Genomic DNA, 15,852 nt, shown 5'->3' on the forward strand with positions numbered 1-15,852 from the left:
CTTTTACTCCCCCACTGTGGAGTAATTAATTCGGAAATATTGGTAGAGGGCATTTTGAAGAATGAGCAATGTTATCAGTTTGTGAGTAGTTCCCCTCTTATGAGATAAGAATTCCTAGGTTACCTAAAATGATCTCTGGAAATGTAAGAGTAGAGTTTTATATATTTTCTCATCCACAAGGACACTTACAATCGAATGTACAAGCAAAAAAGACCAACATGCTTATTATAAAGCTGAAAAGACTTGAATTTATTTTTCTTCATCATTTCTCTGTTTACCATGTTGTGCAATCAGCCTTTTTAGAGGATTTTTTCCATCATCTGTGTCTGCGGAACATTCAAAGCAAGACTTAAAATCAATATTTTAAAACTCAGAACTTCTGACAGGACACAGCTTTGCCTGACATTGTTTCCTTCCTCCCTTCCCCAGCACCTTGCACCTTTACCCTCTCTCTCTCTCTCTTTCTCTCTCCCTCTCTCCCCTCTGTTTCCATCTCTTACTCTCTCTGTTCTTATTTATTTATTTTTACAAGCTTGTCATTTACAATGTCCAGTGTGATGTAATGTTAGCTTAACTGAGATGTCTGAATTGTTAAACTTTGATCAAATAAATGAAACAACAACAACAACAAAACTCATCCTTCAGCTGAGGTATAAGTTGTGGCTATTGTCATTAATGGAACACTAAGACTTCAGTCCAAATGAGGAACCGCTACCATGAACATCTTATAACTGTGTTAATTAAGTACTGAGCAACTTTCTTTTTTATGGAGGGTGAGTTTAGAAAGACCAAAATTCAGATCCCAATCCCTTCATTTACCAGCCATGTCACCTTGAAAAATTTGCTTAGCCTTCTAAAGCCATATCAACTTATACCTTCTAGAAAAGCAAGAAAACTTCAACTATTAAAACTGAAAAATTGGTTAGGTATCCTTGCTTTAGGCTCATGTAACACCCTGTACTTTTTTATCCTTATTAGTTATCACTTGTCACATAGCATTGGGATTTTTAACCTGCCTTGTGCTATTAGGCTGTAAACGTTATTAGGGAAGAGATTACCTCTCTTGCCTACAGCAAGTTCCTATGTCTTTAAGAATGCTAAGTAAACATTTGTACAATAAAAAAATGAAAGGTGGTAATGATACTTCAGTTTAGCAAAGACTTTTAAGAAACATGGTCATTCTGTGAATCGATTGCATTATACAATTATATAATTCTGAAGAATGTTAAGCTACTTTTATAATGTATTTAAAACATTCAAATGTTTGTGGTATCTCTTTTAGAAAATTTTATAGAAGTCAATTTCTTACATAGAGTTCAAATCAGCAGAAAAGAATATTCTTTCTCTTTGTCAAAATGTGGGAAGAAATCAACTAAGACATTTTATTCTCAATATAGTGTTGAATGTGTCTGAAACATTTGAGGGCAAAAAAATTTCAAACAGAGGCCATATCTGTTTGTCCTATGTACTATAATTGGTTCATGTAATCTTCTTTCCACGTGTCTTTTATTTTACATCTAACCTAAGAACCTTGATCACTTTTTTCCATTTCTTACAGCTGGTGTTGTATATGAGATCATCAACTTGCTGTTTAATCTGCAACTCTGTTTACTTGACTTTATTTTGAATATTGAATCACAAAGATGACTAATTATATATTACAGGAATATGTACATATTTTCTTGATTAATATAATAAAATGTTTGTAAAGATAAGATGTTTATAAAGAGCCAGCTCCAAATTAAGGTGAATTAGGAGAAATGAGAAGGACTTACAGTAGGTTTAGATTTGGTGAGTAATGTATCTTCTAGCTAACAGAGGAAAAAAGAAATATATATTATAAATATACCTTAGACAATATTTAAAAGGTAAAATGTAATTAACATTTATTATATTTTAAAACTACCAATTGAACTCATATCATAAATTTAAATAGATGATTAAAAATAGAATGGGGCAAATATAATGTGATATAATGAAAAGAATACGAAGTGAGACATCTCATCATCTCAACTTATAGGTTTTAAAGATCTAGAAAAAAGTATTGCCAGTTCCTAAGGGTCATATGGTATATTTTAGAATTCATAAAGTTAATCTGCAATGCTGTCAACTATTTTTCTTTTCTAATTAGTTTTCAGATACTTGGTTGTTCAAAAATATATTTTAGCTCAAATGAAATCAAGACCTTAAAAAACAATTCCAAAACAACAATCAGCCAGAGCAACTTGACCGTCCTCAAACAGAAACAAGGAAAAGGGGAATTTACGTTTTATGGGGACAGGGATGAAAAGTTCTGGAGATGAATGCTGGTGACGATTGCAGTATAATATGAATGTACTTAGTGCCACAGGACTGTACACATACATAGGACTAAAATGGTACATTTTATGTTGTGTGTATTTTACCACAATAAAAAAAAAATGAACCTGCTCACTGATAAGGAAGCTATGCATACCTGTTTCTTCATGAGTTTATTTAGGTTGGATCTGAAGTGGTTCTTTTTATGGTCAAAAAATCGGTATAAGTTACTATTGTCTTCTTTTGGTAAAACAATTTTTGGATGAAAGAGTCTATTTTAGACAAAAAGTTGGTACGCTGCGGTTTTTCAGAAGGACAAGAAGTCATAATCCTTTCTATTTATCTTGCTCAATGAATATACTTTTTGTTTCCTTTTCATTTTCCTTTTACTCCTTCCCTTTATGTGCATAGTGAAAAAGAAAGCCATGGGCTGAAGCTGACTTTTAAAGATACTCATAATGGAATAGAGCAATCGGGGAAGCAGCGCCATGCTCAGAGCTTTAGAGAAGGCCTGGATTCTAAGACTTATTTGGTCATTTGCTGGTCCCATTGCTGGGTCTCCCAAAGGCTCAGGGTTTTTTTGTTGTTGTTGTTGTTGTTTTTTTTTTTTTTTGACTAGTCTTCCTAGGTGGTCTCCCATCCAAGTACTAACCAGGCCCAACCCTTCTTAGCTTCCAAGATCAGACATCAGGCTTGTTCAGGGTGGCATGGCCATAGACCATGGACCATGGCTCCACTAGGGCACGAATCCAGGACCTTCTGCATGTAAGGCAGACGTGCTAACCGCTACACTATGGAACCACGTTCCCAAAGTCTGTTTTTCCAACATAAAATGGAGGAAAAATAGGACGTTCTTTATTTTGTTATACAAATGGGTTAATGCATATAAATATATTTCATAGACTGTAAACTGCTCTAGAATTTAAAGGCATTATTTCTACTGCTTTTACTATTAATGGTTTGTTTCCCTGAAGATTTCTGTGGTAGAAAATGAATGAAACTATGGAAGTGATGAGCCCTTCTGTTTGGACGATATGTCAGGTTATGTCAGCTTGGGTGAATGGAAGCAGAGATGCTGTACAACTTGGCTCTTTGATTTCTCTGTGGCTTCCTTCTCTCAATTTCTGCCCTGAGCAAGCTGCCCTCTCACTAGCCCCTGAATACAGATTAGAATATAATCAGAAGATATAGTTTTTTTTTCCTATTACTTGAATTATATTTACTTATGGGTTAAATTCGTTTGAATAAAAAAAATAACTGCAAATGATTATAGAATTAAGAAAGCTGAACATTTTTTTTTTTTTTGAGAAATCATGAGAAACTGGAATGTTGTATAAGAATTCTTTCTTCTAAATAGTTGCTTTCATAATGATTCCAAGGATGGTGTGTAACATGTTACTGACCCACTTTTAAAAATGTATGTGAAACATGCTATAATACAAGAACATGTACTGTGGATAATTACGATGTGATTTTATTTTTAAAGGTAAAGAATACAGTTGTGCATGTGTGTGTGCTTGCTTAGAGATGGAGACAGGGACAGGGTTTCTTCTTCCTTTAGAATCTGGTAAAGGTTTATTTCCCCTTGAAAGAGATACTGTTTATTTTCTTACTATACCTTTTGTGAAGTATTGAGACACTTGGGTTGTGCCCTGTCACTCTGGCGGCTGAAGTACAAATGCTAATTTCTTGCCAGACTGCAGCATTGGGATTTGCATTCCAAATCAGACTGCAGACTCCCATTATAAATTGCTTAGCCAGTTGTTACTTACCTAGAATTTCTTCCTTCTCATTCCCCAGTAATGACCCTTGAAACAATTCTCTTTCAAGAGATTCCCATTTAAAATCAGCAGTTTTGGTGGGCTAAAAGAACAATAAATTACAAAGACATCAATAGATTCTATTATTCAATTTCAGTGTTTTCCCCCTTTTCTTTAAGAGTCTCATGGCACTGAAGAAAAATAATTACTTGAAACATGTTTTTTCGGGCTTAAAGGTGTATATTCATTATTTTGGAAATCACATACTTCTATATCTTTTTAAATCTGAAAGGTCTGGGCTCACAAATCCTCCCTTAATAATAACCTTTTACAGATAAACTCTGAGGTAGTATAATTGCATTCAATTTTGGCACTTTTAAATCAAATTAACTAGATACTTAGGAGAAAAAAGGAAAACGCATTTTTGCAAGGTATCTGACTGGGTGAGAAGCCACTGCTGCAGCATAAAGAAGCGACAGGAATCTGGGCTTTCCCACTCTGGTGGCGAAGGGGGGAATTATGGGGTGGTGGTCTGCTTCATCTTAGGAGGACACCCCTCCATCTGTTCACAGCCCAGCCTGTTCCCAATTTAAAATCCAGATTTCCATACAAACCTCAATTTCTTTTCCCCATTTTAAATGCAGAGCAAGGCTTGTGAATCATAGGAGTCTCAGCTACTAGGGCTCAGACTAGATTTCCCCCCAAAATTCCCAGGCTGTTGGCTTGAATACCTGCTTACAGTGGTACACAATGGGCAGCTTTGAGAAGAAAAATTGATAATCTTCACGGAAGAGTAATTTGAATGAAATTACACTTGACAGCCTGTCTCCAAGCAAACAAGAGGCGCGAGGGAGCCTTAGCTAAGCTCTGAGGACTTGCCCAAGCCACTGCTGTTGGAGACTCCCAGGGAAAAAAAAATCACCAGTTTTTCCAGCTTCTAATTGAGCTTTTGATTAATTCCGTGTACCAGATTCTACTGAAAAAAGGTAGCCATGGAAGAGAATATGGAAGAGGGACAGACACAAAAAGGTACTGTGCTAAAAAGGGTTTATTTGTGGCTGAGTAATTATTTTGCAGTTTCCTTGTTTGCTTTAGACACTTGCCAGTAAGGCTAATGAATGTTTCTCTCTTGGAAGGCATTTTTTGTTTCTCCTTTCGCTTGTTCCTCACTTGCAGTAATGTCTGGCATGAATGTTGTCATTATTTGCAAAACCTTCAGATATAAGTCGGGTCTTAGTGATGAAAGCATCGTAGTATTGCTGCAAACTATTCCTTAGACCAGTCTTCGTTAACCTTAATTTATTTCATGTTTTTACACTTGTCGAGCTGGGTCAAAGGATTCCTGGTGTGAGCCACAAAGACAATGTTTGGAGCTAGCCGTAGTTAAAAATCTGATGATGTAACCATTATCGATATCTTTGAATGGACATCTGATAGAACAAAGACTGAGAATATATTTATTACATTTTGGTTGGGGCACCTTTTTAAAAACCTTTTTTTTCGGGAGGAGAGGGAGCCATGGACGCAGTTTAGATTTGATACAGATAGAGCAAAGGTTCGTCAGTTTTCAGAGTGTGTACTGACGTTAAGGTTTTTCTTTCTGTAGAGTTGACCGTATGTAATCAACTTCAGAGTAATACACATCAAGGATATTTTCCGACAAATTTTAAGTCTGTGTAGGTATATCTGGTTGTATAAGTTAAAGTGAAATTGTCATTTTTGTAGGTGAAAAATGGCAAAATATTAGCAATTTCAAATGATTCAAACACTATCATTTGTGTGTTTGTGTCAAGTGGTGGCTTCGAAGGGGACCGTAGCTTTCACCCCAGAATCGGCAGCGTTGTCTCTCATGTCTGCTGTCAGGCTTATGTAATGTTACAGAAAATGCTCTTGTGTTCTTAGGACGAAACAGTAACATAGGTAATTCTACATTAAGGTAATATTTAAGAGTAGTATTAAGAAGATTCAACTATCAAATTTGATTTTGAATGTATATAAATGCATTATTTTAGAAAATTATATTTTACGTGATAAAATAGGTAGTTTGGAAGCATGGTATATAGTTTTTTCATTATTTTGAGCCATTTGGCTTTGCTTAGTCTCCTAATATACACACTCACACACATACACTCACACACACACACACACGTATAATCAAAGAGCATTAAATATGTAAAGGCTTTATATGAGCAATACAGTGAGGTAATAAATAAGCCAATGTCTAAATAGTGGTTGTTAGCCCACTTGTTAATGATAATCTGTAACAGAAACTCAATAATCTACAGAAATATCATATGATCTATTTTTAAAATAAAAAACCAGACTCAGCTACCTTTATTATGTGAACAAATAGCTTAAGCGTTCATCTATGATTTGAAATGACAAATTTTCATGGTAATTTCCATCATTAAAAGGTACCTCAGCTGAATGTTTTGCTTCAGCAATAAAACACCTTATTTTAATTTTTTTTTTTTGTAACACATAATGAGACTGCTTTTTGGCTAGTCAACCTGTTTAAGAAAAGAAAACTGATCATTTTAAATAGAGAAATGATATTTATTACACTAAATGAAACCTTTGAGATAAATCATGGATTGTGGTAACAGGTTGAATATGTCCGCTCAAGCCTTGGTAGATGCAGGAACGAAGGAAAATGATGTAATTAGTGGTGATGTTTTTTTTCTCTGCTAACATTGAAAATCATGAGGGTAGGGGCAGCAGTTGTGTGATGGAGAAGATTCTGTTGCAGTGGGTTCTTTTTATCATCGAGATGTACATCCTTAAATCAGGAACAGGAGTAGAAAATAAGTTTTTGAAAATTAAAAGTTGTTTAATGGTTCATAAGTATATAAAGATATATAACTAAAGTATCTATGATTAAGCTCTTTTTTTTTGTAATTGAGAAAAAGACATCATAATTTTCTTCATTCCTGGCCTTCTATTCCTCTGAACTATGTCTGTGACATATTTTTCTATATAAGTTTGTTGTTAGAAAGTTGTATTTGAATACAAATGCTCTTTCTACATGTTCAGGGTTTGAGGAACGATGTGCAATTTATAGGCTTGAAGTTGGAGGAGCTACTTGACAAGCAGGTAAAATCAGAGGTTTTTCAAGAGTTTAGGTGGACAAATTCAATGATCCATCTACTTTAAAGGAAAGCAGCACTTTGTTTTAGCTCTTATCCTGTTTTTCTTATATTGCATAGGATTTTCTTAAATGATAATTCAGATATCACAGAATTTTCTTCCATTTTAAAGATGCTTTCCTGGTCTCTTATTCAATTTAAACCTATTCTCCCCTGTTACGAATTAGAGGGACTTAAATTCATGTTGATATTTACCCATGTCATCATTCAGATTCAACTGGAACGTAAAATGGAAGCTGGTGATTTTATAAACATATTTCAAAAAAGGACTTCAAAAGATCTTTCATAAGAAATATTTCTTAACGAGATCTCCCTTCCCTAAAAGCCAGTTGAAAGCAATCCTAACGTTTACCTTAATTCAACTATACGTGTTCATCCTGGGAGAGAGAATAATTTAAAAGTGTGAGTGACTTCCTCACCAATCTGCTCAATGAGTCCACGTCTCAGTCTGACACTGAAATGGGGTCATTAACCTGTTTCTGCGTTCATTTTTGCCACATTCCCCACAGGTGAGGATCTCGTTGTGCTGAGTGGCAGTCTGGTGCTTTAAGAAACATGTATTTCTGGTAACGCGTGTTCTTTAAATGAAAGCCAATTACTTTATCTTGTTTTTGACCAAAGCAACAGTGTTCTGGTATTAGAGGGGGGGGGGAAAAAGAAAAGAGGCTGTCTTGAGCTGGGCCCTTTCATCCAGCTATCATAAACCTAGCATCACTGTCTTCAACAATTGAGATGTATGTTCACCAAATCATGACAAGGGCTTCAATTACTATAGAGGGGTTCAGCTAAGTGCATGAAGAGATTTTTACAAAGATGAGTGACCATTACTTTATAGAAACTTCAGTGAATGCATTACTGAATTAGGAGGCAGTCACAGAGGACGGCTGATGAATCAATGATTAGATGTGATAAAATCATATAAAAGGAAAACAACAATGCACAGGAAGAGTTAGCAAGTCGGAATCTTCATAAATCGCCTAAAATGTTCCTAACAGTCAGAAACCTGATTGACTTAATTTCTGAACATGAACATCATATGAAATAAGCCTCAAAATTACATGTTATGTACAGAAATGTTTGATCAGCTCAAAAGATAACAGCCATGGTGTTATTTATCATGTTTTTCTGGTATAATTAGCAGCATATGAATCTATGCTGTTAACCTCTTACGTTGAACAGAGTCAACCACTGACTTCCTTTCCCACACCGAAGCCTAGTCTCTCATTCCCCAAGAGAAGCAATCGTTGGTGACTCTCCAGGGACTGGGTCACTAGAGGAAGTGGAAGATTAAACTTGGTGTGAACAGAGCCCAGCTTCGTCATTTCAACATCCATCATATGGCCACTGTTTCATAGTCATCATTCATATTTAGCCCAACACCACTAACATAGGCATCATGTCAGCATATCCTTAACTTATCAAAACCAGAAAGAATATCTAGAGGAAAGGACATTTACTCTTAATGTTTATCTATCTCATAACTGGTAATATGGTATACTTATATTTGAATGTCTGCTTATAATTACATACTTTACATTTTACATTACCATTGACATAATGTCCTTTCCTCTTATACACACATATCACTATAAAGGAGTCTATTTACGAAAGTACATATTTCATATTTATGGGTTGACAAAAGTCTTTTCGATCTTTTTTTTTTTTTTTGACTAGGGTTATTCTTGCCTTGAAAGATGACTTTGGAGCCTAGCTCTTCCTTGAGCAGACATCATCCCTGAAGAAGACATGCTACTGTAATAAATTAAAAGGGAGGTGGGATTGGCTCTATGACACTAGATGATATTGGTCAACCTAAATTGCCTAGTGATTTCAGTGCCAGACAGTGCCCTAAGGACTTTACATAAATTAACTCATTGACTTTTCACAATGACCTTAAGTGGTACTAATACTGAGGAAACTAAAAATCAAATAGGTTAATTAACTTGACCAAAGTCACATGGTAGCAAGCAGTAGGGCTAGGATTCCATTCAGTCAGACTGAGGTCAGGATCTGACTTTTAAGCACGCTCTGCACCGCACTATTTGTCAACAATAGGTTGCCTGCCACACCCCCTTCTAAGTAGCTCTGCTTCAACCACACACTTCTACTGCACTAATCAGCCATGCTCTGTAAGTTATGGCTGTACTCTTTATCACTAACTCTGGCTTTTTTGATGTGGACAACTTTACCAAGGATAGCCAATTCCTAGGTGGCTCAATGGGACTTCTCTCTTGAGAATTAGAAAAGATGATTCTTAATGTGCCTTCAGGGTCTCCTTATCCCTCCATATATTTTTATAGTGACTGTGCTGTCCATCCCCCAGCTAATCTGATGATGAATCTCTTTTCTTTGCAATCAAAAGACCTCTAAATGTCCAAATTCTTTTAGGAATCTTATGTAAAGAGGCTTAATGTTAAGAACTTTGCCCCAAGTTTAACAGGCTAAGTGGCAGCTGTACCAAACTTATATTCATTTTGCCCTTAAATCTTGCTTTGACATTACTCTTTAACACATTCTAGGCAATTCCAAATTTGAATAATTGGTTCACATTAAAACCATGATCTACAAGTAAGTAAGTATTGGTAATGAAATATTTTGAGAACCATTGCAAAGAAATTAAAGAACCAAAATGAGTTAAAGTGTCTGCTTCATGAACAGAATTAGAATTTTTAATAGTATGCCATTGAAATTCATAGACCAGTGGCTAGCAAAATGATAACATTAAAAACCTTTGAACAATCATTGAAATGGAAGAATCAATTAACCTCCCTATGTTTCTTTGAGGTTAGCTTCTTGCAGATTCATGAAAAAGGGAACTTGTCTTGTTTGTCCAGCTCCAAGCAGACACATTTTATCTCAACAGTTATTGTTAGGTACCATCAGCATTTGCATAACAAAACTAGAAGAAACATAGAGATTAGATTTATAAAGCATTTAGGAGAAATCAGTCTCATAATTTGACAGCTGTGTTTTTACTAGCATTTAATGCTGGAGTCTAAGTAATTAACTTTATGTTGTTATCCAATGTAGTTCTAAAACACCTGTCAGTGAGAAAAATTAGGTGTATTTTTCATAGAATTTAATAGAAATTTACAGAACTTCTACATTGCTCAGGTTATTATGACTTCTGGCTTAGATATAATGTTTTAGAATTTTGTCTTTTTATATTTTCATTGGATCAGTTGCTAATTATGCTTTTTATAACTTTGGTGTTATTTGTCTCAGAGATCCAAAATGCCCAATAACATGTTCCACCATCTTGTTAGGATAAAGGATATATGTAGATTTTTTTCTACAATATCATTAAAATGAATGTATTTACTTTTTAGATTGACAGTGCCTGATATAGTTGCTTCATTAATTGCTTGCATTGAAACTTAAACATTTAAGGAGACTAAGAAGTTCAGTGTAGTAGATTGAGATATTGATACAGAATGTACTTCAAAATGGTTTTTAGAAGATAATTATTCTTTAATTAATCTAAAAGGCAAGGTGCATATAAGATTCATAGAATGCACGAAACAACTTATAGCTTATATATGTTGGCTTCCATTATCCTCTACATGTACAAACACCCTCCCCCCACACAAAATTTTTGACAATTTTCTTTTTTATACATTGAAGGCAGACTGCCTGGCTTAGTTTCAAAATCCTTTTGGATAGCATCCATACTAACAGGTGGCACAGCTGTGGATTAGCTGACATTATAAAAATAATTCATGTTTTCCCATGTGTTCTCTATTCAAGTTGTAACCATTGTCTTGCATATTCTTAATCTGAAGGAAACTTCCTTCTTTGTCTGTGAAAATAAAAGGAAAGAAAAACAGAAGATAACTGATTTGTTTCTCTGAAATTGTGAGTGAGAAATTTAACTTTGGTCACAGATGAAAGTCAGTAGCTTATTGGAATCTGTTTATAGAGTTCACTGGGGAATTAAGTTACAACGTGAGAAAATCTGAGATCAGAGGAAAAGGGAAGGATGGCTGTTGGCTATTAAATGATGTGTGTTCCTAAAGTATTAAGATATAGCAACATGATGGAACATTACTGCCGTGTATAATCAGAATGATTTTCAAAGGAAGGAAAGACATTTGGCACATTGTTTAAATGGCTTAATGTTTTTGGACTTAAATTTCTATATGTGAGAAATGGTCATCTTCTAGTATATCTACCTCTACAAGAGAACAATTTGGTGGAATCTGTCCCTGAGGATGATGATAGGAACATAAAATGTACTGTTCACATTTCTTCCTATTATGGAGCATGCATGCTTTTTCTTTATTCTCAAGTAAAAGTGAAGCAATTAATTTTTTTTGCTAATTATCATCGTTCACTAATTAATTATAAATTTCTATAATTAATTATAAAAATTTCAATGTTTTGGTGAATACTTTCTCTCGTTTTAATAAAATTTATTTTCCCCATTAGAAGGGTTCTTTGAATGACGAATTAGCATTTCTTTCTTAATAAAACAAAATGTGAAAGAAAGAAGTTATAATTGGTTATATTCTTTTATTGTTATTTGATGAGAAAAAGTTCTAGTAAATAATTCAAATGGGAAATAGTAGTTGGTTAAATCTCTTTCTCCTAAAACTTCTTTTAAGTTTTTGAGATATCTTTCCATACTACTTTTCTTGTATTAGTGAATGTCTCTTTTCCATTTTTAATGGTCTATACTGTATCAATATTGCACTTCAATTTCATGATTGCATATCTGAAACATAGCTAACTGCCTTTACTAATATGATTTATTTTTATGAAAAAATAGTAAATATAGCTAATATTTAGTAATCTTGGCACTGTCCTAAGCATTTCACATTGAGTAGTGTGACTATATATTAATATTATGAATAAATATTAATCATAGTTTTCTTATCAATTTTGAATGTTCTTCATCTTTATGGACACACTATTTAGTTCAATGGCTATTTAGTTTAAATTCAACTCTACAGGGAGCTAGAAGAAAACCACACATTATCTGGAGAATAAAGAGGATTTTAACTTAATGAAGTGAGATAGTCTTCATTTCAGTTCTGAGAAAAAAATTGTGTCTAGCTAATTAGAAATCATTTTTTTTTCCCATAATAATAACATTCAAATTCAAATTTTGGAGTTCTTTACCTCAAAATCTATTTTTCAGTAGTGGTAAAGAATTATATTGATTTTTGACAAAATATCTTTAAATATTTTGCAATTAGAAATAATTTTAAAAATATAGGTTTGAACATGGTGTGCGTAATGGAACTCTTAGATATGACATGAATATAGGTTGTCCATTAAAACCAGCCTTAAACTTTAAAGAGTTTTGACTATCTGCAGTAGTGCCCATATATTACGACACCCAGTTTTGTTGGTTTGTTATACTTCAGAGATTTTATGATAGTTTAAAATCAAAAGTTTTAAAATCTCATTCTTTTACAGTAAAAGATCACCTTGAATGCTATTCATACAATAATTGTACTTAAAATACTTAAATCTCTTTGCTCAACCACCCACAAAAGAAAGTTGTAATTAAGTCTTAACATCTATAATTCAGAAACCATATACTCAGATATTCTACATAAACCTTAAACACGTAGGGAAGCCAACGATTTTTGTAGTCAGCTGTCATACTGAGTGGCCAGTTAACTTGTGGGTTCTTAGATCGGATAACTTGATGCGCGCTGGCTCTTTCCCTACACCTTCACTCACTTTCTGTATACCTTCATCTGCATTATTCAATTTTAGTTTTTCTCAAAATCCATTTTAGAAAATTAGTTTTCTGTATCATTATCTTTGAGTTTGGTGGATTTAATGTATTAGCAGAAATAGTGAGTAGGTGAAAGGGCTTATTATAATATCTGCAACATAGTAGGAGTTTAGAAAATTCTGATTCCTTCCCATGTCGCCTTTCCATTTACCATAACACATTGTGACATTTTAAAAAATAAGCAAATTTCTTTGAGGCAGAGAGTCAGAATTAAAAATTAAAGAATGCTAAGGGCTTAATCACTCTTTTGAATTGTTGTAAGAGTTATTTTTTAAATGTTTCTTTAGCACTTATAAATAGCACTTCTTATTGTTTAGTTTTTAATGTTTATGTTATGCCCCATCTCCCTTTTCAAAGTATAAATCTCTTACAGCTATAGATTTTATCTTTAGTTCCTGAACCAACCTGCAAAGTGCTGTGAGTACAGTCCTATTCATCTATGATGATGATGATAACGATGATGGAGGGAAAGAAAGAGAAGGATAAAGAGGAAGAGGAAAAAGATGAGGTCCACCATACAGGCTAAAGGACTGATGGAAAACCTTTATATAAATAAAGGTGGATCTTATGCACCAGCTAAGCCTAGCTTGGAAAAAGGATGCCCTTACTCCATTTTACGCCATTAGATTTGAATTCAAAATATTTTTATTTTTTGACCTGAAATACATTCAGTTGTTTGATAGCAACATTCATGAAAATGTTACTGTTGGGGCACTCTGAATTCTGGCGTTGCCCCAGAGACATGGATGGGGGGTAACAATGCAGAAGTGCAATTAGAATTTTTTCTTGGTTGTTCCCCACCAAAACAGCAAAGAATTACAGGTCAGTGAGATTTAGAAGTAAAATTTATTGAAAGTACAGTTTAGAAAGGAGATAGACAACACTAAGGAAGCCTGTAGCCCTGTGGAATTTAGGAAGGGAAAAGATAATAGATAGAGTACACTCCAAGAGAGGAGTAGATTCTCAGCAAAGAGGACTGTAACTACACAGGTTACCATGCAGGGAAGGTCTGTATTATATTAGGGCCTCATGGGTGGTTACAAAGGCGTTCCTAAGTGATTGACAAGCGAGGTAATTTTGATTGACACTTGGCTGCTATATAATACCTGGCCTAGTGCGCACGTGCTTACCCATAATTCTACTACCAATGCAATATTCTTTGGGTGGTCTCTGGTCTGTCTCTGGGCGGTGCTTCCATTCCTTTGTTCCCTTGTCACTTATGTCTAACTACCTACCTAACAATAATGAATAGATTTTTGTTTTTGTTATTAAAGTGCCCACATATTTTTCATAACAATTTTAGCAATTGAGTGAAATACATTGAACTGTCAGGTTTAGTAGATGGTTACTGAAACTTGGGAAGTTATGTCTTGTAACATTTTATAAGATGCTAATAAAGAAAATGTAGCATAGTGGTTTATAAATTTGCTGATAGTAAGTGTTCAAAGAAAACAATTGCAGAAGAAATAATAGTTTAAAATTATTGAGGATAATTTAATGAGACAAGGCTATTCAGAGGCTACGTCTAGTTGTGTTACCTGTGTCTAGTCATGGCTGTGTTGTGTGAGTCCCGAAAGGTTTGCGTGGAGGTCTCACATTTTAATTAGAGTAACAAAGAGCAACAAATAGAAGCGATTTTATTAAGTAAAGCAAACAAAGTAAAGCACACTTGGGAGAAAGTCCAAACAGACAGATTGAGAGAAAATCGAGAGTGCTGAAAAGTTGAGGGTCTGATTTCTATGGGCTATAGGGTTGCTTTGTTCTTCTGTCCCTCCTACCTCGAATAGCGCGAATTCCTAGCTCCTCCCTCTGAACCTCTCACTCCTGGCTTGGGTATGCACAGTGTGTGTTAAACCCCCTTCACCTTGGGGATTTTGAGGGTAGGTGCATGCTCAGTTAACTAATTTTGCCCATACCACTTGAACACTCAGGAGTAAGGTCATATAATGCTTATCTGCAGTTAATGGACCACAGGGGAGTCGGGGTAAGGGGCGTGAGGAAAGTGCCAGGCACCGCCAGGCACCCCCAGGCACCCAGGTACCTTGTCTGTCTATTTAGTTTGGATATATGTTTAATTACAATATCCTGTACATTCTTTTGCTGAGCGGGACTTGAGGCCTCATTAACCCTTTATTGTCCATCTCCCTCCGGCTTATATCTACCTGTCTACCTACCCTGTCTTTCAGTTTTTAAGATCATAAATTCAAAGAATAGCATGTCAATGAGTAACAAATTTCTTTTTACCTTCTTTTACGCTTTCAGTTTTCATAGTTTTATCAGTATATAGTCTTTAACAATTGCCTGATACTGTGGTTGTAAACAAGGCGCAGTCTGAAAACAGGCCTTTAAGCTCTAGTCAGTGATATTTGTGGAGTATGTGGTCTACACATCACCTTGCAGTTTGGTGTACTAAGTTTTTGGTATACTAAACATTAATTTATGCTTTGGGATAAACATGTGATACCATTATTTGGTAAGATTGAGAGTGAGTTTTTCCAAAACATCTAAAATAATGTTTTTTTAATGCCAGTTATATGGCCCAGTCAGAAAGTATACTCTCGAGAAAAGTATTTATTTATTTGTTATTTTTATACAGTGATTTATTGTAACACTAGATAAAATTTAATCATCGTAGAGATGGCGAACACTTGTTACTGACATTGATCTCTACACCACAAGAGAGAAAGGAACTATTAATATATGACATGTATGGTTCTTTCATAGTGATGTTTGGTACCAACATCAGCATATTCAGTGTGGCTACCATTTGTATATGAATATTAAAAATATTTTTACTTGTTTCTGGTAAATTCAGAAGGAAAGTTTGCATCACATTCACAGTTACATCATCATTACAATCTCTGGCCTCAACTCTAGTACTTTATTTTCTTTCAAATTG

The 15,852-nt window shown here is 34.6% G+C and overlaps 1 protein-coding gene across 2 annotated transcripts in view; it reads left to right on the plus strand.

Moving 5' to 3' along the window:
* The window catches only part of GPM6A (glycoprotein M6A), a 239,976-nt gene that overhangs the window by 115,529 nt on the left and 108,595 nt on the right, over positions 1–15,852 (plus strand). Inside the window, exon 1 of one of the 2 annotated variants that reach the window (XM_016166028.2) lies at positions 3,960–5,087. The exons of the other annotated variant lie outside the window; for it this stretch is intronic. Within the exon in view, the coding sequence (XP_016021514.1) occupies positions 5,051–5,087 (37 nt within the window). The 5' untranslated portion in view covers positions 3,960–5,050. Of the gene's footprint in view, positions 1–3,959; positions 5,088–15,852 lie in introns of those variants that run through there. 2 annotated transcript variants of the gene reach the window in all.

The sequence above is a fragment of the Rousettus aegyptiacus genome, unplaced genomic scaffold (assembly GCF_014176215.1).
Source record: "Rousettus aegyptiacus isolate mRouAeg1 unplaced genomic scaffold, mRouAeg1.p scaffold_m13_p_11, whole genome shotgun sequence".
Classification (NCBI taxonomy): Eukaryota; Metazoa; Chordata; class Mammalia; order Chiroptera; family Pteropodidae; genus Rousettus; species Rousettus aegyptiacus.